At 50.4% G+C, this 24,635-nt stretch overlaps 3 protein-coding genes across 6 annotated transcripts; 1 reads left to right on the top strand and 2 right to left on the bottom strand.

The window, feature by feature from the left end:
* Nucleotides 1-321: 321 nt before the first annotated feature.
* LOC102945200 (hepatic lectin) lies at nt 322-8,913 on the bottom strand. Its single transcript, XM_007065070.3, has 6 exons — nt 8,188-8,913; nt 5,717-5,824; nt 4,266-4,340; nt 3,546-3,697; nt 2,922-3,034; nt 322-2,550 (listed from the first exon to the last, which is right to left on the bottom strand). The coding sequence occupies exons 1-6, from the start codon at nt 8,228-8,230 to the stop codon at nt 2,415-2,417; spliced, it is 627 nt and encodes a 208-aa protein (XP_007065132.1). The 5' UTR covers nt 8,231-8,913; the 3' UTR covers nt 322-2,414.
* A 1,038-nt stretch (nt 8,914-9,951) lies between these two features.
* On the bottom strand, nt 9,952-21,184 carry FBXL12 (F-box and leucine rich repeat protein 12). Of its 4 annotated transcripts, none has more exons than XR_006286724.1 (5): nt 20,934-21,184; nt 20,359-20,431; nt 17,989-18,735; nt 12,047-12,730; nt 9,952-10,094 (listed from the first exon to the last, which is right to left on the bottom strand). XR_006286724.1 is itself a non-coding variant. In XM_043532861.1 (4 exons), the coding sequence occupies exons 1-4, from the start codon at nt 21,029-21,031 to the stop codon at nt 12,677-12,679; spliced, it is 972 nt and encodes a 323-aa protein (XP_043388796.1). In that variant the 5' UTR covers nt 21,032-21,184; the 3' UTR covers nt 11,923-12,676. The 4 variants fall into 4 exon arrangements, 2 of the variants coding, with proteins under 2 accessions (XP_043388796.1, XP_037743896.1); XR_006286725.1 differs by lacking the exon at nt 9,952-10,094 and adding an exon at nt 11,846-11,904 and having other exon boundaries at nt 12,338-12,730; XM_043532861.1 differs by lacking the exon at nt 9,952-10,094 and having other exon boundaries at nt 11,923-12,730.
* Nucleotides 21,055-24,134, top strand: UBL5 (ubiquitin like 5). Its single transcript, XM_037887970.2, has 5 exons — nt 21,055-21,162; nt 21,287-21,351; nt 22,100-22,183; nt 23,223-23,260; nt 23,860-24,134. Exons 2-5 carry the CDS (start codon nt 21,296-21,298, stop codon nt 23,901-23,903), a joined length of 222 nt encoding a protein of 73 aa, XP_037743898.1. The 5' UTR covers nt 21,055-21,162; nt 21,287-21,295; the 3' UTR covers nt 23,904-24,134.
* The last annotated feature ends 501 nt before the right edge of the window (nt 24,135-24,635 follow it).

Below are 24,635 nucleotides of genomic sequence, written 5' to 3'. Positions count from 1 at the left end.
CACACCAAATAAACCGTGTTAGCGCCACTCTTACCTCATGTGCGTCCTCCTAATCGAGATGGGGATGTCTGATTTGCAAGGTCAATGGGACGGGTGGGTTCTCAGCCCCTTTGCAAATCAGAGCACCAGGGGCTCCGAATTCACCATCACCCATTTCACTTCCAACTCGAGAGCAACGGCTTGTCCTATGGCTGTTTTTATTAGCAACGTAATAACCCCGTGTAAGCTGCTGTAAGTGCTGAGAACTCAGGGGATGTACAATGCAGGTCTGTAAAATGGGAGTAATGAATCGCCTCCTTTGTAGACTGATTGATGAGAAGACTTAATTATTTATTATCGTGACAGTGCTCAGGGTGCCAGGGCAGCAGCAGCCCCCCAGCCAAATAGTTTTACCGTTCGGCCTGCAATCTGCAGCCTATTCAATTTCTTTTTTTTACTGTACAATGAGGAAAGGACAGAAAGCGCAGGAGACAGCAAAGGAAGCTGGCTTTATGCTGAGTGCAACTTTCCACTTCCAGCGCTCTGCGGTGGGCGGAAGGGCACCATCTGGTGCCTACAGGTTTCAACTACAGCTGGTTGTAAATTTTCCATCAAGAGTTTTATTTTGGCCAGGAAAATTTTGTTGTTTTTTTGACAAAATGGACATTATCTTCCAAGATCTATTTCCAAGATCTATTTTCCAATATTTGGGGGGGGAGGGGTGTGCAGGTGAAATCGTTTGGTTATCCATGGAAAGTGTCGGTTTTTTGTTGGCTGATTTTTGGAGGAGTTTTCAATAACACCGCCAACATTTTTCAAAGATGGCTGTTGACAGAAATGAAGTTGTTCACAGGGAAATAATTTCCAGACCCGCCGCAGCTGAACCAAACCATGTCTGATGGAGAGATTTGTATCTGTCCCCATCCCTCGCTGGAGACTTTCCCGGCAGCCAGAATGATCTGACCCAGAGCTTTCCCTGTGCAGGGAGTAGGAGAGTCACATGCCACAGAGAGAGAATTCCTGGGGGAAACAGCACCAGGGTTTGGAGGGTGGGGGAAGAGACCTCAGAGTTGTGCAGGGAGGCTGGAACAATGTGTATAGTGGGGTGCTTAGAGCCATTGAGCCAAACTGCAAACCCTGCATATAATGGAAACCGCGGCAAGCCAGGGGGTGTGGGAGCACCCCTAGTTCCAGCACCTATGGAGTTAACAAATCCACAGAAGCTAACAGAGCTGCAGATGTGGCCATTAACTCTGAATTTATAGAGGAGCATTAGAGGATTCATATCCGAGAGGGCCACTGCCCCAGCTAGTCTGGGATCATCCCCTCTCATACCACGGGTCCATCTATTCTGGTAGTGGCCATTGCTCATTGCGTCAGAGGAAAAGCCAACCCTCCCCTCTGCCAGTATAACTAGCTCTACAGTGGGAAAGAATTTCTCCCTAATCCCCACTATGATTCCTCTAACCCTATGATCAGAGCTTGCAGAGATGGCTATAAATGCTATTAACTGGCACACCCCATACCTAGTGACTGTGTCTGACTCCCTGAGGGCAGGGAATCACACATTGGATAAATCTGTGTCTGCTTTTATTGATCCTAAACTGGCTACTTCCCCCGTGATTGCATCAAACTTTGCCCTGTGCTCTCACTATTCCACCTGCTAAAAACAGGGAGGACTCAGCTGCCACTGCGGCCTCTTGTGGTTCTCAGCAGACACTGCACATTGGTTCCCTGTAACTTTCCAAGTGCACCCACGCGTGACCCACAAGTCTCTGGATGTTACCGAGATGCCCAACCCACGGAGGACGCGAGTCTGTTACAGCCAATTGATTGAAAACTGAAAACAGATGCAATTTGGGGGTGGGATGGATTTTGAAAATTTGGTTAGTTTTGAAAACTTCATAACCTCCTTTCATTTTTTTCCCAAAAAAATAATTTTTGACCCAAAATGTTTGGTTTTGAATTTTTCCCATTTTCACCCGTTTCCCCTCTTTTTTTCGTTTATTGGCATGGAAAAGGGGAATAAAAACCCCAGAACATTTTGAAAACTCATTTTTAAAATTTGGTTTCAAGAAGGCAACTTTTCAACAACATCTTCGTTTGAAAACATTTTTGATCAGCCCTAGGCTCAAGCTGGAAAGGTGCGGACTTTTAGCATCAGAAGTGCCTTCTGGGTCCTCCCAAGGATACTGACCCAACGGCTGAGAGAGACCCATGGAGGAGCTGACAGGAAGTGGACACAAAGATAAAAGGAATATAAATTAAGAACAGAAGAGCGGGGGAAAGTAAAAAGATTAGTATGATGTTTACAGTGTCAAAGTGCTGGACCTTGGCTTGCATCTCTGTCACCACCAGGAGGCAGCGCTGGCTCTCTGCACTGACCTGCAGGTTCAGGCAGTGTGGCTGGGAGGTGGCTTTGGTCCGGTCTCTGCTCACGGAGGCGCAGGCTTTTCACAGATGTAGTAGCACTCGTACGTGCAATACACGTCGTTCCACTCCCCATAGGTCCAGACGTGTGCACAGTCCTCGTTCTGGTCACTGTTGTTGGGCTCCCCCTCCTTCCAGTACCTAAACACAGCGGGGCTACAGTTGGAGTGGCAGGAACGGGGTGCAGGGGACAGAGCGGGGTCAAAGCAGGAGGTGGGCCTGAGCCACACACCATGGGGATTTGAAGCCGGTGTTTCCTGGAGTTAGGGGGACGGTTGGCTCAGAGATTGAAGCATAGGCCCATTGCTGGTGAAAACCATCAGCCTTATACACCGCGGAAAGTTGGACATCAACACCCATGTGGCTTCCCATGACCTGATTTTACCCTGACGTGGCCCAGCCCCACGCCTTCGGGCTCTCTCAACAGACACAGAGGCTGTTCTGCAGAAGGAGGCCTGCGGCATTAAGGAAGAAGGAGAGCGGTAGCCAGCAGGGGTCAGCCCCACACTCACGTGAAACCGGTTGTGGAGTCGCTCCCGTCGATCCATTTCCACTCCCCTTCTGCATTCCGGTCTGAGAGGCCGATCCAGAAGCGCTGGTTGCGTGTCCTGTACATGATAAAATTCTACGGCCGGAAGGGGAGTGGGGGAGGAAGCATAGAGTCATCTCCTTTACCAGGATCAGTGCAATTTTACTCTTCATTTGCATCACAGCAGAAGTGGGGCTGGTGAAGCCATGTCTAGTCAATGGGTCACACACCCCACAGGGCTCTGCCACTACATGCATCCAGGGACCCATAACAGCATGTACCACACAGGGCCAGGCCTCAGTGACGTCCCCTTTGTGTGGCTGGCACAAAGAGGACAGAAGCCTTGGACTGCTAATGGAGTTGCTCCTTCAGCTGAAGTGGTCGAAGCCTGTGCTTTCAGCCACGTTCAATTCCCACTGGCCACCCACAGCAAAGAGTTGTTATATGTGTCGCGATGGGACCCACAGGAGGGTGCTGCAGAGTTAGCTGGGGGAAGCGGCTAGTTCCCTGTGGGTGCTAAGAATGCGGGAATGACAGAGAGGCCCTGAGAGACGGCAAGCCATGAGAAAGGAGCTCAGGGGCTTTCCACCCAGACTCTCGTCTTTACCTGCTTGGCATGGCTGTTAATGATGGCCAGGAACGAATGCTCCTCTTCGCACAGCTCCTTCGCCCTCTGCCAAGATGTGGCATGCAAGGAGAAGTAGTAACATTTCCCGCTGAAGTATTCCCATTCCCGGGCCTCAGGTCCGCACGGGAACACTGGAAAGGGGAGGGACCAGCTGAGTCAGAGACACGTGTGGAAATGACAACACGACCCCAGCTCTGCAAGGACCTGACTTCCAAGACAGTGGTTATCGCTGGAAGTGTCCAGTCGCAATTCTACAGGGGTTTGCTTCTGTCTAACAAACAGGAGAAAGCTGGGGCCTAGGCTCCGAAGCAAGGAAATGGCTCAGAAGCTAGGATGACCCCACCCCACCCCGTGTGCAGGGTGAAGAGAGCCAAAGAAAATCAGAAGAGGTAAAGCCCCAGAATTTCTGCTTGGGGACGGACCTTACAGCAGGGTCCCTGGTGTTAGAGTCTGAACAGACACTCTGCAACGACTGATCACAGCAGGGAGCGGCAGCTGTGGCCAGAAGGAGCGAGGTGTCCGCAGGAGGGCAACCCAGGGAGGTGGGCAGAGCCGAGGGCAGGGGCGGGAAGAGGAAATGGGACGGAAGAGGCTCCTGCAGGGGCAGTGGACCTTGGGGCGGACACAGCAGAGGCAGCAGGATTCGGGAGCTGGGGAGGAGCAGGGGGGAGGGGGCACAGGGCAGTGCCCTGCACTTACGTTTGAAATCGTTGCTGGAATTATTCCGTTTCAGCTCCTTGCGCATTTCATTAAGTTGGGAAGAGAGCATTGAAACTAAAATCGGGGTGGGGGGGGGAGAGAGAGAGAACGCCAGGTTATCTGACCCTGTTGCCACCCTGTTATGTCTGAGTGCCATTGAGTCATCTTTGGGTTTCAACACCCTTTACCCAGCGAGCTCACCAGCACTTGTGTGTGTGCTAGAAACACCTTCCAAAGAGGCTTATTTACTCCATGGGGAAAGCCAAAACCATGCCCTTACAACCAATCACAGGGCAAGGTGATCTGGGCACCTTAATGCACTAATTCTCCCAGGTTTACAACCTGGTTCAGCCTGGAATAAGAAGCAGGATTTAACAGGTTTGGTGGGAAACAAACACACCTTGGGATACACAAAGAAAAAAACCGCCATTAGACAATCCCCAGTGGGCACCAGAAATTCCAGGCAGATTTGCAAAGGCTGCGGTGGGTGTTTCCAAGGGTTTGTCCCCCAGAGTAAGCGTTGGTGCACTAGGGTAGCTATGCTGTCGTAGCAGTGCTGGCGTGAAAGGTGACTAGAGACTTGCACAACATCAGTGCAAAAATCCACGCCCAGAAAAGTCCCAACATGAAGCTCTGGGGATCTGCCTGGCCCTGGGGTTATGGCCACGTTCCGTGTGACCAAGGCGGCTAGGACGTGTCTCCTTTTTGGGCTGGTGAGTGCTGACGGAGTAACCCTCTTGCTAGTACTCAGCATGCCAGCTATGTCTGGCAGAGCACCCCCAGTGCCAGCAACAAGACCTCAGTGTAAGGCAGTGGAAGGGTTAAACAAGTTTGACCTAATTTATCTTCCACCCCTCCGCCCCCCCAGCCCACCAGGCTCCCTTTGAGCAAGGCTTTAATTTACCTTATTGATGAAGATAATCAATAGAGCCCATTCTATAACAATGCTAGAGCGCCACACCTTCAAAGTCACTTCACCCGCCTCCCCTCGCCAGGTAGAGAACAACATACAATACCACCCCCACTTTGCAGCTGGAGAGAAATGGAGACACAGAGACGGCGAGGGCCCTGCTACCGAGGTGGACAAGCAGGGGACAGGGTGGCACTCAGGAGATGGGATTCTATTCCCAGCTCAACCCCTGGCCTGCTGGGAGAGCCTGGGCAGTTACTTCCCTTCTCTGTACCTGTTTCCCTTCCCACCCTGTGTCAGTTTAGCCTGAGAGCTCTGCAAGACAGGGGCTGGCTCCCTGTGTCCACACAGCACCCAGCACAGGGGGAATCTTGGGTGAGCTCTTTGCTGCTGGTAAGACAAAGAAGAACAAGGACACAGAAGGACTCAGTATCAGGGTTTGACCCCAGGGCTTCTGAGCACGTCTCTCTGAGTCCCCCCAACTTCCTTCCTCATCAATGACGTGAAACGTTTCAACTCCCGAAGGCCCCACGCAAGGTACCTCTGGAGAGCGACACCACAAACAGGATGACAATCAGCAGGTAAGAAAGCGCCAGCAGCACGTAGACTGTGCGGGAGGATCTCAGCTTCTGCCGGAGGAAGTTCCTGTCTTTAGAACAGAAGAACGATTGCGAAGGGTCACAGACTGACAGGTTTGGCAGCGGCTCTGGTGCTGCTTTGCAGGAAGGTCCCATTCATTGTTTAAAAAGGGTTAATAAATGATTCACCCTAAATTAGATGGTTAATTGCTTGGTATAGAGGTCGATAGGGCATTTATAACTACAACTTACAGCTATCTATCAGCTTTTTCTTCTTAGCCACACTGCAGTAGTGTCTGGGAGCCCCGATCCTGGATCAGGACCCCAGTGTACTGGGCACTGTATGTTATTTATTAGGTGTGTTATGGCATCGCCTAGGAGCCCCAGTCATGTATCAAGGCCCCATTGCGCTAGGCGCTGTACAAACACAGAACAGAGAGACGTGCCCTGCCCCAAAGAGCTTATAAGCTTCTAACCATTCATGGGAAACACCTCTCATGACCGTAACTTGCTTATAAGGGCTGGTAATAATCACGAACAATGGAAGGGTTTAAGCTTCCATTCAGACTGTGACCAAGTATCCAGTGTTACAGTTTTGTTTAGCATGTGCCCTCTAGAGGATTATTTTTTCCCCATCGTTAACTGATGTTTAACAAACATTCCAAATTCATCCCAGGGCGATTAGGCCTGTGACTCAGCCTTTGGAGAGGGGCTGCACATTCTGGACATCGTGACCGGTTTAAGACAACTTAAGGGGGGCTCCAGTTTCCAGACAATGCTGAGTGCCGAAACAACCCAGCCCCTCTGAGGCGCCTCGAGTCGGACCCTCGCAGTCCTTTCAGAAGATCAGGGCCCATGAGTCTTATTCAAAGCAGTAACATCTCTATAGAAAGGCCACTTCCTTCTCTCACCGGCCAACAAACTATTTCCCTTTCATTGAAAAGCATAAAATACAGCTCCCAGCAGGGCTCGTCTCAAACAGCCCAGCACAATTAGCACTAATTAGCCCGCCTGTCAGAACAGAGAGGCCAAAGACTGAATTGGCCAGAGACGCTCGTTTCCCTTCTCGCAGGTCAGGGTGAGGAAAGATTTCTCTGCTGCATCTGTTCAGCAGCAGCAGAGAGCACACCCCTAAGAATGGCCACACTGAGTCAGACCAATGGTCCACCCAGCCCAGTGTCCTGTCTTCCGATGGCGGCCAGTGCCAGGTGCTTCAGAAGGAGTGAACAGAACAGGGCAATTATCAAGTGATCCATCCCATCGTCCAGTCCCAGCTCCTGGCAGTCAGAGGTTTAGGGACACCCAGAAAACTGGGGTTCTCCCCGGCCATCTTGCCTAATAGCCACTGATGGACCTATCCTCCATGAACTTATCTAGTTCTTTATTGAACCCCGTTATACATTTGGCCTTCACAGCACCCCCTGACAATGAACTCCACAACTGACTGTGTGTTCTATGAAGAAGTACTCCCTTACGTTTGTTTTAAACCTGCTGCTTATTCATTGCATTGGGTGAGGCCGGGTTCTTGTGTTACATGACGGGGTAAATGACACTTTCTCATTTTCTCCACACCCATCACGGCTGGCTAGAGCGCGATCGTATCCCCCCCCGGTTAGTCGTCTCTTGTCTAAGACGGACAGTCCCGGTCTTTTTAATCTCTCCTCAGATGGAAGCTGTTCCAGCCTCCTCGTCATTTTTGTTGCTCTTCTCTGTACTTTTTACAATTCTGATATATCCTCTTTGGGATGGGGTGACCAGCCTGCAGGCAGTATCCAAGGTCTGGACGTACCATGGATTTATACGGAGGCATGATGCTATTTTCTGCCTTATTCTCTCTCCCTTTGCTGATGGTTCCTAACGTCCCGTTGCCTTTTCTGATGGCTGCTGCACATGGAGGGGATGATTTCAGAGAACTCCCCACAGTGGCTCCAAGATCTCTCCCCTGAATAGTAAGAGCTAATTTAGACCTCACCATTTTGTATGGAGAGTTGGGATTCTGTTCTGCAATGTGCATTACTTGGCACTTGTCAACACTGAATGTCATCGGTCATTTTCCTGTCCAGTCAACCAGTTTTGTGAGATCCCTTTGTCTCTCTTCCCGGTCAGTTTTTGACCTATCTATCTCAAGTAATTTTGTATCCTCTGCAAACTTTGCCACCTCACTGTTTACCTCCTTTTCCAGAGCATTTATGAATATGTTGCACAGCCCCAGCCCCAGTACAGATCCCTGGGGGACCCTGTTATTTACTGCTCTCCACTTTGAAAATTGACCATTTATTCCTACCTTTTGTTTCCTATCTTTTAACCAGCTACCGATCCATGAGAGGACCTTCCCTCTTACCCCATGACTGCCCACTCATCTGGTCCAGAGACTCGTTTCTCTCTTTCCTCCCATTCCTGAGCTATTGGATGGAAGGGAAGGAAGAGGGCTTACCTCTAAAAATGCGCAGCTCATCTTGAAGTCTTTCCTTGTCCATGCTGTAAATGATGACTGGGAGGCAGAGGTGGCTTTAAATGGCCTTAGAATATGGCCAAGTGGAACCCTGCTCCCTGAAATATCTAGAATAGAGAATTCACAATTCCACTAGGAATGTTAAATCCAGAGGTTAATGTATAACCTGCAGTGCTCACACCATGTCCCAGGCAACTTGTCCTCTAGCCCTGGCTGTTTGGATTGCTTCCATTTCAAACGTGGTCCTGATAACTCCTCTGCTCAAACAGACTAAAAGGTCCTGGTTGGCCGACCAGCTCATCCTGTTCAAAACTCTCTTAGTCAATTTTAAGTTGTGCAAGAGCGAAAATACAAGAAGCCGGGCTCCTGAAGCGGCTCCCCTCATGCACGCAAGAAAAAAACCAGCTTGATCCCAAAAGCAACAACTCAGGACCTTCTTTCTGGAAGAAAACCACAGCACTCTTGTCTTTAGAAAGCAGTTACTAAGCACTCGCAGAGTTGTTCCACACAGAACCAGCGGTGTCCCAGTGGACATGTTTACACAAAAAGATAAAATGGATCCCAGGCTGATCATTGTCCTACATATATTATGGAGCTATCGTCCTTACTTTGTAATTAAAGCATTTTCAGTTCTAGGTACCCAATTCCCCTGCCCTTTGTGCAGTCATTTAATTTGGTGCAACATGCAATCAGATCAGAACGGTAGTGTCTTGCACTCCCTTTGCACGGTATAAATGCCTGCACAAAGGGGCAAGATAAAGGAGAATCAAGTCCTAAGTGCTCTTTCAACCCCTTTTCCAACTCTCAAAAAAGCTTCGTTTGAGCCCCAAATCTCACGTGCTTAGTAAGCATCTCATGGTAATTTGTAACGTTTGAGGTCACTCAACATTTTTGAATGATGGAACTTGGAAAAACAAGTCGCTTTTCACTGTGAGATCTCAACTGTCACTTGTCTCTGGACTCCAAGACATCTTGTTGCAAAGACATTGGGTTTATTTTACACCTCGGTGTCCAGTACAAACACACATGGGCCACAGCTCATCTTTCAGGAGTAATTTTTAAAAAAATATTTACTGATATAACTAAGCACAAAAGGCAGTTAGGTGCCTAAATGCCTTTCACAGGCAATAGGAGTTATTTGTCTACCCACCACTTGTGCCTTTAATAATCTTGCCCCTTGAGAAATCTTGGGAGGTTTGTTTGAATTCTTCCATTTTTTTCTGTGCTGTATCTCACTGTAAAATTTAACTGCTTCCAGCTAAGTCACAATTCATCTAGTGAATGTTTTATATTCATTTAAAGTCGCTGTCCAAATGCAATTCTTGATATAATGCTCATTAACATATGGCTATATTTGTGCTGTTTATTATTAGTCATTATTCGTACTGTGGTAGCACCCAAAGATCCTGTCTCAAATAGGAACCTTTTTATGCCAGGTGACGTACAGACACACACAGTAACAGACAGTCCTTGCCCTCATAGCTTACGTTCTAAACAGACAAGGCACACAACAGGTGGGAGGGGAAACAGAGGCACAGAGAAGGAGAACTGCCTTTCCCAAAGTCATATGATGCTCACATAGACTAAACAGGTTTCAGAGTAACAGCCGTGTTAGTCTGTACCTGCAAAAAGAAAAGGAGGACTTGTGGCACCTGAGAGACTAACCAATTTATTTACTCTCTAAGGTGCCACAAGTACTCCTTTTCTTTTTATAGACTAAACAGTGGTATCTACAGTCTCGGCAAGTGGCCAGCACAGCTCTAGGACTCCTGTGATACCCAGACTCCATACATTATTGCAGCTGAACGGTCTGATAGTTAGTACATGAAACGTAGAATTGCTGTTCCCTTGCCATTCCATGCTTAGTACGTACGTGTCCCGCAGGTGCCCTGGGATAGAAAACAATCTCCGTTCAGAAACTGGCAAGTTGGGACTTACAAATATTAAATTACACTGTTTAGCACACGGTGCTGGCAGACTGCAAATATCCCAGTGCTAACAACTGTAGCGAACATTTCGATTCCAGCAGGGGGGCTGGAACAATGTTTTATAGTGAGGGTGCTGAGAGACACTGAACCAAACTGTAAACCCTGTATGTAATGGAAACCACTTCAAGCCAGGGGGACCCCTATTTCCAGCACTTACAGATTCCAGAGTCCCAGCCTGGCCCCATCGAACTGTGGTAAGAGCTGGACTGACTGATTTTGCTGTGTTCTTGATTTTCATTTTTGCCAATTTGTTTTCATGTCTGTAGTTAAAAAAGGACCAGATGCCCCAGTGGCAGATGCTACGGAAGGTAACATAGTTCCTTGCAGCCTTTACTCTAGCTTAAACCTTTGTGTTTGCGATAAACATGTAACAATAGGTGTGATGCTTCCCAGGGTGCCCGGGTTGTGAGGCCCCTTGCTACCACCTCTGCTTAGCAGGAGGAAGCCTTGTCTGTGCCAGCTCGGAGTAAGCTCCACACACCCCTCCAGCCATGGGCAATGGAGGCACTCCCCTCTAGGCCTACGCAGGCCCTGCTCTCTTTCCAGTTTAGCGATAGAGACATTCTAATCCCTGTGTGTCACTCTGGAGCGACCAGCCCCTGGTCCACTGCACACCTGCAGAATTCCCAGATCCCATGCTACCAAAGACATGGTACACAACAGCTTACCCATTTCCCTTCAGATCACACTCTGCTTAACATTCAGCACAGAGATATGTTAATAGGGACAGCAGGTAAAAGTTTATTAAATAAAGAGCAGAGATTTCAATGATCACAAGCAGAGGTATTAGAAACAAATGGTGAAAATTCACATAAAATGATAACACAAATGTGATATATGCCATCATGTGCCAGCAATGCCCCTCTGCCATGTACATTGGTCAAACTGGACAGTCTCTACGTAAAAGAATAAATGGACACAAATCAGATGTCAAGAATTATAATATTCATAAACCAGTCGGAGAACACTTCAATCTCTCTGGTCACGCAATCACAGACATGAGGGTCGCTATCTTAAAGCAAAAAAACTTCAAATCCAGACTCCAGCGAGAAACTGCTGAATTGGAATTCATTTGCAAATTGGATACTATTAATTTGGGCTTGAATAGAGACTGGGAGTGGCTAAGTCATTATGCAAGGTAGCCTGTCTCCCCTTGTTTTTTTTCCTGCAAAACCCCCCCCCCAAGACGCTCTGGTTAAACTTGGATTATTGCTGTGCACATTGTAAGATGAGCTGTTGCCAGCAGGAGAATGAGTTTGTGTGTGTGGTTTTTGGAAAAGGGGGGGGTGTGGGGGGGGGTGAGAAAACCTGGATTAGTGCTGGAGGTGACCCACCTTGATTATCATGCGCATTATAAAGAGGGGTTTCAAAGGGGGATGGGCTGTTGCCAGCAGGAGAGTGAATTTGTATGTGTGTGTGTGGGGGGGGGGGAAGGGTGAGAAAACCTGGATTTGTGCTGGAAATGGCTCTACTTGAGGATCACTTTAGATAAGCTGTTGCCAGCGGGGGAGTGAGGTGGGAGGAAGTTTTGTTTCATGGTCTCTGTGTGTATATAATGTCTTCTGCAGTTTCCACGATATGCTATGCATCCGATGAAGTGAGCTGTAGCTCACGAAAGCTCATGCTCAAATAAACTGGTTAGTCTCTAAGGTGCCACAAGTACTCCTTTTCTTTTTACGAATACAGACTAACACGGCTGTTACTCTGAAACCTGTCATTCTAGAACCTAGAAGACTTCGCTAGTTACTATCCTGTCTTCTAGGATTGCGCACCGGCATTTTTCAGCCAGTAGGCTGTAATCCCTTTTCACTTAACAAGCCACACACTCAGCTTGGCTACTCAGTGAAGAATACCTTGTATCTCCTTGCGGTCTCCGGATATACCAGACTAACTCTTCACTGTGTTCCCTCCTGTAGATTTTGTGATTTCCTGTTGACTTTGAAATCTTGATTAGCTGGTAGCTCCATATGCAAATAGACTTATATTGTAAGATATGCAATATACTATGACCACTTAGGGAGATAAATGTCTACTATCCCCTGCCTGACCAGAACTTATTGCCTTCTAGTAACCTGTCTTAACTTACACACCCGAAGAACCCACATTTCAGTATGAATACATAACTTTGTATATAATATCCTTACATACATTTCACTGTGATTATGACCAGTGAGCTTTCAAGAGAGACCTCACATGCCACCCTTTGGTGAATTACTATGCATATGCCTGACCCAGAGAATCCTTGAAACCCTATGCACCCCCTCTGTGCCCTCTGCCAGCTGGCACCAAGGGGACAGTGAGTCTCAGCAGGTATTAAACAAACAGGCTTGGAACCATTCCCAGTGCAGGGCTGGGGCTCTCACCACTATTTCCCTGAATTTTGCACTGGTCATATTTGTGTATGAGCACAAAAGATACAATGTCAGCCCAGGGCCCGCAGGGCAGTTGTTGCCAAGATGCACAGTGGATTTCATCACATGGGTTCAGTGCCTTCCCGGTTTGTTGTTTGACCTAAAAGTTTCTTGCACAACCTTTACCTTGAAAGGAGGAAAACAGCCGATTAGACAAATTTGTTGTTTATATAAAAACACAGGCCCGCGATGGGAGGCTTAACTGAGAAGTTAGCCCGTCTGATGTATTTTCCAGACCACAAGTTGATGAATACACTAGGGAATTCACCAATTTAGCAGCTGTGTCTCACTCTCTTCTCATGCACCTGCCGGACAAGCAGACAATCTTGCCAGGAAAGAAATGGCAATTTGAATCAAAATCACAGGCCAGTGGATTGGAGGGGCATTCAGAGAGAGAGTTGGATCCGGTGATACTGCGAATGCCAGACCTTTCACTGGGCCTACGTCATGGCATCTATTCACTGTGATTATCGTTAGTTATAAACTCATCACATGCACTTCTGTATTCTAAGCAGGGCCAGCTGGCTCTTCTGTCCCGTGGCAGAAGGCTGCCCAGCTGTTAAAGAAGATTAATTGACTTGTATAGGTATGGACAGCACCTATCTGTAAACCCAAAGGTTTAACCAGAGAAGACAAGTTGTTGTTAAGAGACGTCTCACTACGGAGCTCACATTTGTCACAATCCTTTCCTCTGGAGCCAATTTTTAAAAGATATTTATGATGCTTCCTGGGTGTGGCACTGAACCCCATAGTCTTCACAGTGATATTATGATATGATTATGACATAATTATGATGTATATTGTGCAAGTCATGTGACGTGTCATTGGAAAAGTTATGATTTGTGTGCATGTTATCATTTTTGTATCAAACTATGAATATTGACTATGTATCTGTATTTCAAATGTAGTTACACCTTGATAGCGCCCATTAGACAAGGTTCTTTCAGTCTAGAAAGGGGGCAGTGGTGGATTAGCCATTGGGTCTATGGGGCCCATGTCCAGGGGCCCTGGCCAACTTGGGGGCCCCAGAGACCCTGCGCCCCGACCCCACTCCCTGGAAGCAGCACCGGGCGGGCATGACGGGGGAAGCTGGGTGGGTGGGTGCAGGGGAAGCCCTCAGCACCCCAACCCCACTCTCTGGCAGAAGCGCCAGGTGGGACAGGAGAAGCCCCAGAGCCCTGACCCTGGTCCCTCGCAGAAGCGCAAGGAGGGGCAGGGGAAGCCCTTGCACTGGGACCCCCGCTGTGGCCCCAGGACTGCAGGAGCTCTTGCTACCTGCCGCAGCCTCAGGGCTAGGGGAGCTCTCACTCCTTGCTGTGGCCTGGGGCCCTGGTGGGGGGGAGAGACAGACAGAGCTTCTCTAGTTTTAGGGCAGCGGGAAGCGGCGGTGCAGAAAGTACCAAATGGGTTGCGAGGCTGCACTGGGGGTGTGTGGAATGGGGGGACACTAGATAGAACAGGAGTGGGGCCCCAGGGAAGGGACAGAAAAGGGTGGGGCTGCAGGTGAAGGGGGAAGAAATGGGTCTCTCCATACAACACAAGCAGTATCACTGATATGTTAAAAAACCACACGTCGACTGTTGCCACATTTCAGTCAAAATCTGACAGCATGAGACGACTTTACAGATCTAAAAGCATTTTTATTTTATAAATACATTTTACATTTGATTACAGATAACAACTCAGCAGATTCAAAACCTCAGTGTGTCCCAGAATGGAAACTTCAAAACAGCTACTGTTTTAACATCAGCCCAAACTTGCTAACGTGAACTCAGGGCTTTGTAACAGCAGGTAAAGAGGAGGGAGTATTTAAACAATAGAAGGCACAAGCAGCCGTGCACAGCAATGTAACCCAACAAACCAGATGCAGGATCTGGCTGCTGGCAGCCTGCTAATATTATTCAAATATAATACCTGAGATCTATGCTTTAGTTATTCACATACATTTGGATTCGGTCTATGCTACAGTTAGGTCAACGCAAGGTGGCTTACGTTGCTCTTATTCGGTCAGCATCTACCCTATAACGATGCTCCTGACGAAGTAAATCACCTGCTACGTCAGCTTAATAATTCCACCGCCACAAGAGGCGTAGCACTTAAGTCAACATCGTTACGACGATACAATGTCAGTGTAGACACTGTGTTAATTACGTCAACTTTAATGGCCTCCAGGAGGTGTCCCACAATGCCACACCACTACCGCTCTGGTCACTGTTTTGAACTCCACTGTCTGGTGGCCAGGTACTCGCCACGTACCTTTTAAAGCCCTGCGAATTTTGGAAATCCCATTTCCTGTTTGCTCAGCATGGAGAGCTCACCTAGGATCTGCCCAATTGACCTTGCTGGTTCCACGCAGCAAACACACTCCTGCCTGGAACGCACAGGATGTGCTGGATCCCCTGGGTCTCCGGGGAGAAGAAACCGTGCAGGCACAGCTCCGATCCAGCCACAGACATGTAGATATCTATGGCCAGATGGCTTGGGACAAGGTGGAGAAGGGCTACAACAGGGAAACACAGCAGTGCCACATGAAAATCAAGGAGCTGCGGCAGGCACACCAGAAGGCAAAGGAGGCGAACAGCTACTCAGGTGCAGAGCCAGATACGCTGCTTCTACAATGAGCTGCATGGCATCACTGGCGGCAAGCCCAGCACCCCCCAAGGGCCCTGTGGAATACTTTGGAGTAGTCAGAGTCATGCACCAAGAAGGCCAATGGCATTTTGGGGTGTATAAGTAGGGGTATTGCCAGCAGATCGAGGGATGTGATCGTTCCCCTCTATTGAACATTGGTGAGGCCTCATCTGGAGTACTGTGTCCAGTTTTGGGCCCCACACTACAAGAAGGATGTGGAGAAATTGGAGAGAGTCCAGCGAAGGGCAACAAAAATGATTAGGGGTCTGGAACACATGACTTATGAGGAGAGGCTGAGGGAACTGGGATTGTTTAGTCTACGGAAGAGAAGAATGAGGGGGGATTTGATAGCTGCTTTTAACTACCTGAAAGGTGGATCCAAAGAGGATGGATCTAGACTATTCTCAGTGATAGCAGATGACAGGACAAGGAGTAATGGTCTCAAGTTGCAGTGGGGGAGATTTAGGTTGGATATTAGGAAAAACTTTTTCACTAGAAGGGTGGTGAAACACTGCAATGCATTCCCTAGGGAGGTGGTGGAATCCCATTCCTTAGAAGTTTTTAAGGTCAGGCTTGACCAAGCCCTGGCTGGGATGATTTAATTGGGGATTGGTCCTGCTCTGGGCAGGGGCTTGGACTAGATGACCTCCTGAGGTCCCTTCCAACTCTGATATTCTATGATTCTGTGACCACTGGAGTGAACCCTGAGTACAAGGTGTTGGATGAGGAACAGCAGTAGGAGGAGAGTGGGGGACAGGCGACCGGGGGATCAAGTGGTGTGGCAAGCCAGGACCTCTTCCTGACACCAGAGCAGTTGAGCCGGTCCCTATCATCCAGCACCGGCAAGCCTGATTCAGGGACAGGAACCTCTGGTAAGTATGACGTTTGCGTCAGTATTGCAGGCACACATCTCTTCATGTTTTTAATCAGGTTAGAAGAGATAGTGAAATAACCATAGAGGTAGAGTTGCTATCTGCTTCTCATTCTCCTGTACAGTTAGACAGAGGGGGGCCCCGTGGAACAGTTTGTTTACGTGCACCGGGATGTCCCGTGCATCCTCTACAGAGACCTCAAGGAAACTCTCCTGGAAGTAGGTTGCAATCCTCTGCCGAAGGTTTCTGGGGAGGGCTGCCTTACTTCTTCTGCCGTGGCAGGACACTTTCCCACGCCACTCAGCAATTAATTCGGCAAGCATCATTGCAGCACACAGACTAACAGCAGCCGGACGCGTGCAGGAGCCGTTTCCTTTCTGCCTCTGTTACCTTCAGGAGCAAGATACACGATAAAGTCTCCACTGCCTGTGGGAAACAGTGACAGTATTCAGCTCAACTGCCCCATCTGCTCATACTGATGCCCGTGAGCTACCCCACCTTATAGTCCCAACTCGCCCTGCCCCCCAGGATGTACTCATCATGACTGCTTCCCAGCTCTATGGATCCCAAGGAGAAGTGAGAATGTTGTGCTTGTAACTTGAGGGGATCCAGGGCCGTGAATGCATTCACAATAGTACCTCTGCAGATGTGTGCATGCAATACTGAAGCAAACACTCTGTCCACTGTTTCTTTTGCAGCTGCAAACGTGGCCTTGAAGGTCTCTCCATCCACACTGGCAGACTGACTGGGCCAGACAGCAGGAGAAAGACGAGGACAAGGGAAGACATGTTGCAGGAGGTCCCATAAGGTTCTGCTGTGTCAGATTCCAGGCTTGGAGGGTGACGCTCAGGGACAGAATGCAGAGTGATAGCGAGGACAGAAGAAGCAGAGAGGTAGCAATGATGGTGCTCCTCAAGGAGCACACAGACATGCTGTGGTCTCTGACTGAACTTGAGGCTGAACAAGTGTGTGCTTGCCTCCCCCTGCAGCACGCAGACAAATGCATTCTGGGACCTCCTTATACTCTCCTCCCCCATTCCACGTACCCTTGGGGTCACAGCAGAACGCCCACCACTCCACCCGGCGGGACAGGACACAAGCACAGCCGCACATGTACCGACCTGTGTGGCACATGGTTGGTGTCTGTGTCTGTGAAATAGACGTGATGGGTTCTTTCCCCTCAAAGGTTCTGTTCCCTGCATTTAAAATGTGTGTTTGCACAATCCTTTGTCCACTTCCTACTAGGCATGTTTTGGAGTATGCTCACAGCACGCCAATGTGGCTAATGCCTTTTGACCTGAGTTAAATTTGGTCTAGAGTCCAAGGTTTGGGTAGACAAACCCTTTTGTGCATCAGGATGACAGCTGACTTACTCCCTTGTGCTTGGGGATAGTTTACCTGTTGCCTGATGTTTAATGTGAGACAGGGTTAAACTTAAAAGAGAAACCCCCTGCGGCCAAACTGCCTCTAATCTAAATAAGCTCATAGGGCCACCGTTCCTCATATGCCACCATTCACCAGGCCTTGCTATTTTCTTAGCAGGGAGAAGGTGAGGGGTCACTTCAGGAGCCCAGCCAAGCAGACGGCAGAACTGAATTTCTGCTGGCCTGTTTTCAGGTGACACAAGCTGTCTGGATGGTTCTCATCCTACACTGCTCACCTAATTGTTTTAGCCAGAGAAAATTCTGCCTTCAGTCAGATAAATGCAACGGCCACTGGGAGTACAACCCTGACCAGAAGCAGCAATTCTGGGAGTTATTTCAGGCGGGTGAACACCCCACAGCTCACCCTCGTGCGTTCCATACAACTCCCCATTGTTAACGTTTCACCTCAGATCGTGGGTCAGGGAACACATCAGAAATGGCAGTTTGGCAAACTTGCCTGAATTTTACGTATTTCCTGGTCTTCCAAATCACTCCCATCTAAATTGAGATTCCTTAACTGGGGGAGTGCCTGGCACACAGCAACAATGGCATCAGGGGAAAGCTTAAATCTGGACTCGAGGCGGAGGGTTTCCAAGCACTTCAAGGCTGCTAAACAAGCCAGGCCTGCATCTGTTATGGAACAAGTGTTGCTGAATTCCAAAGAGCGGAGCTGTTTCATGTGACGCCCGATGACGTGAACAGCAGCATCTGCAATGACACATTTGCGCAGAACCAGGCATTCCAGGTCCTCCAGATATGGAGCTGCTCTCTGAATCCCAGCGTCTGTCAGCCGGTAGGTTTCAGAGAGCTTCAGTGTCCTTAGGCTGGTCTGAGATGAGACGTTAAGCAGATGCTGATCAGAAAAGGCAGAGACGTTATGGATCATGAGATGCTGCAGTTGTGGCAGGACTCTGGGAGTCTCTGGAGATGCAGATCTTTGGAACCACACAGTAGGAATCTCACACCAGCTCAGCTTCATGCTCTTTAGAGAAGATGGTATACAGTCATATGGGAGCCGACGGAGGTCAGCCTGGGTCAGGCACAGGTGATGGAGGCTGGGACACTGCTTCCCGAGTGCCTGGAACAGCGCTGGGGAAAGGAACTCATGCTTTCTCATTGAGTAGAGAGCTCCTCTCACTTTCAGTATCCTCAGGCTATTGCACAGGTACTGCTTTAGCAGGTGCCACAGGATCTTGGAGCTGATCTGAGCACAAGAGAGCAAGCAACAAAGCACTTAGCACCTTGACAAGACAGGGAACAAACTCAACAGAAGCAGTAAATGAGCAAGGAAAGGCCCATCCCTGCTCTTCTTCATATATATCTTTCCCATTCATCTAAAAGGAAGATACAGTAACTCCACACTTAATGTTGTAGTTATGTTCCTGAAAAATGTGACTTTAAGTGAAACGATGTTAAGCGAATTCAATTTCCCCATAAGAATGAATGTAAATATGGGGGGTTAGGTTCCAGGGAAATTTTTTTGCCATACAGTACAGTACTATAGTTGGGAGATGCCCCCCCTTACCCCACACAGAAACAGCCCCTGGCACTGGGGACAATGAGTCAGGCAAGGAGGCTAGGAGAAGCACGTTGCACAGCAGCAGCTTCCCCTACTCTGCAAGTACCAGGGGCGGGTGACTCAACCCTCGGCCCACCCACTCCACCCCTTCCCCCAAGCCCCCACCCTTAACTCACCTCTTCTTCCCTCCTCCTCCTCCCCCTTTACTCCGCACACTGCATCCTAGCTCCCCCTCCCTCCCTCGCCTCCTGCCCACGGCAATCAGCTGGCTTGCGGTGTTCAGGGGGCAGGAGAGAAGAGTGAGGAGCAGTCCACGGCCTCCCCCCTCCCTCCCTTGCCTCCTCCCCGCGGCAATCAGCTGGCTTGCGGCATTCAGGGGGCAGGAGAGAAGAGCGAGGACACGGCGCACGGCCTCCCCCCTCCCTCCTGTCTGCAGCAATCAGCTGGCTGGCGGCATTCAGGAGGCAGGGGAGGGAGCGGGAGCCTGCACGCAGAGTCCTCGCTCCTCCCCCCTCCCTCTTGAATGCCGCCAGCCAGCTGATTGCCACGGGCAGCAGGTGGGGGAAGGCGCTGATCCGCGGGCTCTGACAGCAGATGGGCAGCGCTTGGGGGGGGCAGAGGGGAGCTGATAGGGGGGCTGCCAGCTGTGGACAAAGCAGGCAGTCAAACGACATTGTAGCGAAGCATTGCACAACTTTAAACGGAGCATGTTCTGTAACTGAGCAGCATCGTAAGGTCGAAACAACGTTAAGCGAGAGGACGGTAAGTGGGGAGTTACTGTACTCCACACCTGTAGGGTAAGCCACAGGCACGACCCTGCAGTATATCTCCTCTTACCCTGACTGCTACAGCTCCTTTCCCTTTGAGCAACCTCAGCCTCTGCTCTCCACACTCCAGCATGTGTCAGATGCTGCGGCTGCCTTCTCCTCCACATACACAGTCTCTGTCATCAGACACCACCCCTGACTCTAGAGACCTGCTTAAAACAACCCTCCTGGTTTTAAATGCTCTTCAGAAACTGGCCCAGCTGATCTCATGGCCTCTCTGGCCATCTAACACTAGCCTCCGCTACGCAGCTCCCTCTCCCCTGCCCCCACCGCCCTTGCCCCATATGTACAAGATCTGCCCCTGGGATATCTTCCTAGCTTCTCCTCTTCCTTCTCTCATTCACCATCTCATGTTGATTCCCCGATGCAAGTGTCTGGTCCCCACAGGCCCCTCTGCCCCTTCTCCTGGGACAGCCTTTATCAGGCCCCTGGAGTGGTCTCCAGTGGGAGACACGCTGCAGGGACACAGCTGGGCTGGTACCTTGTAGGGCATTAAATCCACATGTCTCCAGAGCATCTTGTCCTGTACCAGCCTACGCCAGCGTCTGCAGACCCTGTGGGGACAGCAGCAGGCCAAGTTACGATCCCAGCAGCAGCATCCATGCTCAGTTTTGTGGGGGGCACAGGGAAGGAGCTCACCCACCTGGGGGGGGGCATGGAGGCGCCCCCTGGACCAAACTACCTGTGTGGGGGAATCCCCATCATGGGGGCAGGCAAGGATTGGACCCAACCGCCCTGGGAGGGGGCTCCCCATCGGGGGGGGGCGGAAGGATGCGGGCTGGGCCGAGCCGCCCCTGTGTGTGGGGGGGTCCCCATCACGGGGGGGGAAGGGGGCGGGCTGGGCCGGGGGAGCCGAGCCACTCGGGGGGGGAAGCGGGGGCGGGTTGGGGAGAAGGGGTTGGGGGGCGGGCTGGGCCGGGGTTGGAGAAGGGGGGTTAAGGAGGGGGTAAGGGGGCGGGCTGAGAGAGAAGGGGGGGCCGGGCCGGAGGGGGCGGGGCGGGCCGGGGGGGGAGGGGGAAGGGGCAGGGCCGGGCCAAGGGGGGGCTGCGCCCTCACCGGGCCCCGCGCAGCCGCTCGTGCAGGGGCAGCAGCCGCAGGATCTCCAGCAGCAGCGAGTCGGGCAGCGCCCCCAGGCCCCCGGCCGCCGCCGCCATCGCCAGACACTTCCGCTTCCGGGTCAGCCCGGCCCCGGCCCCACTGACTTCCGGCCGCTGGCAGAGCACTTCCACTTCCGGGTCAGCCTCGGCAGCGCTCTCCGCGGGACTGACGGGCAGCGAGCGCGGCGGTAGGTGCCGGGGGCGGGGGGGTCTGGGTCTCCCCCCCCCCCGGGCTGGCTCCGCCCCGGGAAGGGACCCCCCCTCGCGGCCTCTGCCCCCCCCGCCCCTCTCACGCCTCTCGCCTCCCCCCAGGCCGGCGGCATGATCGAAGTTGTCTGCAACGACCGGCTGGGCAAGAAAGTCCGCGTGAAATGCAAGTATCCGGCGGGCGCTTCCCGCAGCGCCTCGGCTCGGCCCGGCCCGGCGGCTCCGGGGGGTCAGTGTCTCACCCCGGGGGGGGCCCTGGCCCGGTCCAGGCGCTCGCTCCGTGGGGGGGGCTATGTCTCGCTCCGTGGGGGGGCGGGGGGGTCCTGGCTCGGTCCAGGCGCTCGCTCCCTGCGGGGGGGCCAATGTCTCACCCCGGGGGGGCCCTGGCCCGGTCCAGGCGCTCGCTCCGTGGGGGGGGCGGGGGGGGCTATGTCTCGCTCCGTGGGGGGGCGGGGGGGTCCTGGCCCGGTCCAGGCGCTCGCTCCCTGCGGGGGGGCGGGGGGGCTATGTCTCGCTCCGTGCGGGGGCGGGGGGGGTCCTGGCTCGGTCCAGGCGCTCGCTCCCTGCGGGGGTCAATGTCTCACCCCGGGGGGGGCCCTGGCCCGGTCTAGGCGCTCGCTCCGTGGGGGGGCGGGGGGGGGGCTATGTCTCGCTCCGTGGGGGGGCGGGGTCAATGTCTCGGCGGGGCGGGGGGGTCCTGGCTCGGTCCAGGCGCTCGCTCCCTGGGGGGGCCAATGTCTCACCCCGGGGGGGGGGCCCTGGCCTGGTCCAGGCGCTCGCTCCGTGGGGGGGCGGGGGGGCTATGTCTCGCTCCGTGGGGGGGCGGGGTCAATGTCTCGGCGGGGCGGGGGGGTCCTGGCTCGGTCCAGGCGCTCGCTCCGTGGGCGGGAATGTAGTTTCCTTAACCGCGGGGCTCAGCACGGAGGACACGATCGGCGACCTGAAGAAACTCATTGCGGCTCAGACTGGGACCCGGTGGGACAAAATTGTGCTGAAGAAATGGTAAGTGGGTGAACGAAAGGCAGGGGCGAGGGAAGGAAACACCTTCGCTGGATTGATGCACTCGGACCCCCGGGAGTTACAAATTTCAGGGTCATTTTAGCTCTTCATCAGCCCAAGGCAAGTAAACTGAGCTCTGTGCACTTCCCTGCATGTGGGTGCCTGTCTGATGCCCTCTTCTGCTACAATCCACCCCCACACATACCCAGAGATGGCTGCATGCGAGGTCATGTGTCTCAATAGTTTGTGATGCACTCTGGGATGGAAAGCTGCATAAGAATGCAGCAGAAAGGGCGATCCTAGGGAGAGGAGGCCTGTGGCGCAGACTTCCAGTGAGTGTTCATTTAAGATTTCTTTTTAGGTTCTGAACTTGTTAATTCTCAGATGTTTCACGTTCTGTACCTTCCTCCTTGTCCAATATTCCTGGAGGCTCCACTAAAACCTCTCACTCAACAAAGTCTCAGGGGCAGGCCAGGGCAGGCCAGCAGTCTAAACTTCGTAAATAATGACAAATTGTTCTGGATGAATGCTACTGAGTGAATTTTCCTTCATATTCTCACCTGCGGTGACATTCGACTTAAAATTTTTACTTGGTTCTCTCTTTATTTCAGAATTTCCTGCTGGTCCCCTAACTGGGGATGGATCACTTGATGATTACATGTTCTGTTCAGTCCCTCTGAAGCACTTGGCATTTGTCACTGTCGGAAGACAGGATACTGGGCTAGATGGACCTTTGGTCTGACCCAGTATGGCCATTCTAAGTTCTGTATGTGAAGTTGTTATATATTTAACACTGTAACTGCACACAGGCAGTCTCTTCTCTTTCCCCATGGAATTCATGATTGGCATTTGTTAAAAAACATGGTTTCAGAAACCTGTCGTGTAACATTTCAGTGACTGATTTTCTAATGTAGTAACTGATACAAGCAAACCTTTGAGTACTATCACAATTGTTCTGTTCTTATTGACTACACTTCCTTTTGTTAATTCTTGTATTGCACTTCTGTTCTTGACTAACTTCCTTTTTAAAATGTTTGTGCAGGTACACAATCTTCAAGGACCATGTATCTCTGGGAGACTGTATCCTTGAACATTAGAATAGCCCAAGTAAACTGCAGCTTCTGGGGAAACCGTTTGTCTAGTTAAAATAAAGAATGGGACAGTTATCACTTAAAAGATCCACAACCTAAGTAGTGGAGTGACAGGCACATTATAAATACATAGCTAGACAGAGACCTTTTCTAATCTGACATAGTTGCTTGTCACAAACCAGAGGTCTTGCTTATCAATTTGGGTACTGGTGACTGATGGTATTGGTACGCCATCATAAGATAACTGGTGAATCTATAGGGAAAACTCCCTTACTAAATTGAGTGGGGTAGCATACGATGGGGACTAATTTGCTGAGTTAAGATACTGCTGTTTCCAGCATTGATGCTTACAATGTCGCATATGACCCATGTTCCCTTCCATAACACTAGTAGTTTAGCTTGTCCATTTGGGACTAGTAGTAAAATGGGAAGGAGAATTCTGTTGTTGAGAATTTGTACAATGTATCATAATGAATAAATTTGCTGCTGTAGTTTATTTTGAATTAGTGATCTGGTAGAAACTTAATGCCTTCTTCCATTTGAGTTTGAGCATTTCCTGTGAAATTTCCTTTAACTCATTCCTTCCAGATGAAATCCATGATGGCATGAACCTGGAGTTATATTATCAGTAGCCTTGACTCTAGCTGCAGTTGCATATGGCAGGCATCACTTTTCTAATTTTTTTTCTAATATAAAACTTGTCTATAAACTTTATTTCGTGTAAGGTAAACATTAAAAGCTCAAGTCGTGCATGTAGTTTTATCAGATGTCTTTAGCTTTGATGGCAAAACTATCTGCAAACTTGTAAGAAGTTGATTTTGTTTTAAAAAATTGTTTGTAATAAATGTCTCCTGACAACTTCAGTGTCCTGCTCCTGGCTTTTTAAGTCAGAAGAAATCTCTCTTCCTCAGTAATTACCACAGCAGCCCTAATTAATGCACAACTCCCATCACGTTTGTTTTTATAACAGCTTCTGCCCAAGCTGTGGGCATCCTGTGTTGGTAGGTACTATAACCTTATATATGCTCTACCTTATCATTCTCACTGAACCTTCAAGCACAACCCCTTCCCCCCACCACCCAAAAAACCTCTCAGAACTGTTCATTCAGTTCTAAACGTAAATGATTGGCTAGGATCCTGAAAATTTACATCGAGACATGATTGACAGCAAGAGTGAGAGGAGAGCAATTGATTAAGAAGCACTTTAACAAAGAACAACAATAGTAATAATAGACTTCATTCTTAATTCAGACAGTCTCTTGGTTTCCATGGTAAAATCTGTCTGGTAAGACTTCTCACAGCTGTTATATTTATCCCCTTGTCACCCTTTTCCTGGCTCCTTTAGCATAATTTTTAACTAGACC

The sequence above is a fragment of the Chelonia mydas genome, chromosome 20 (assembly GCF_015237465.2).
Source record: "Chelonia mydas isolate rCheMyd1 chromosome 20, rCheMyd1.pri.v2, whole genome shotgun sequence".
In the NCBI taxonomy this organism is placed as follows: domain Eukaryota; kingdom Metazoa; phylum Chordata; order Testudines; family Cheloniidae; genus Chelonia; species Chelonia mydas.
This window is presented reverse-complemented; position numbering and strand designations above follow the sequence as displayed.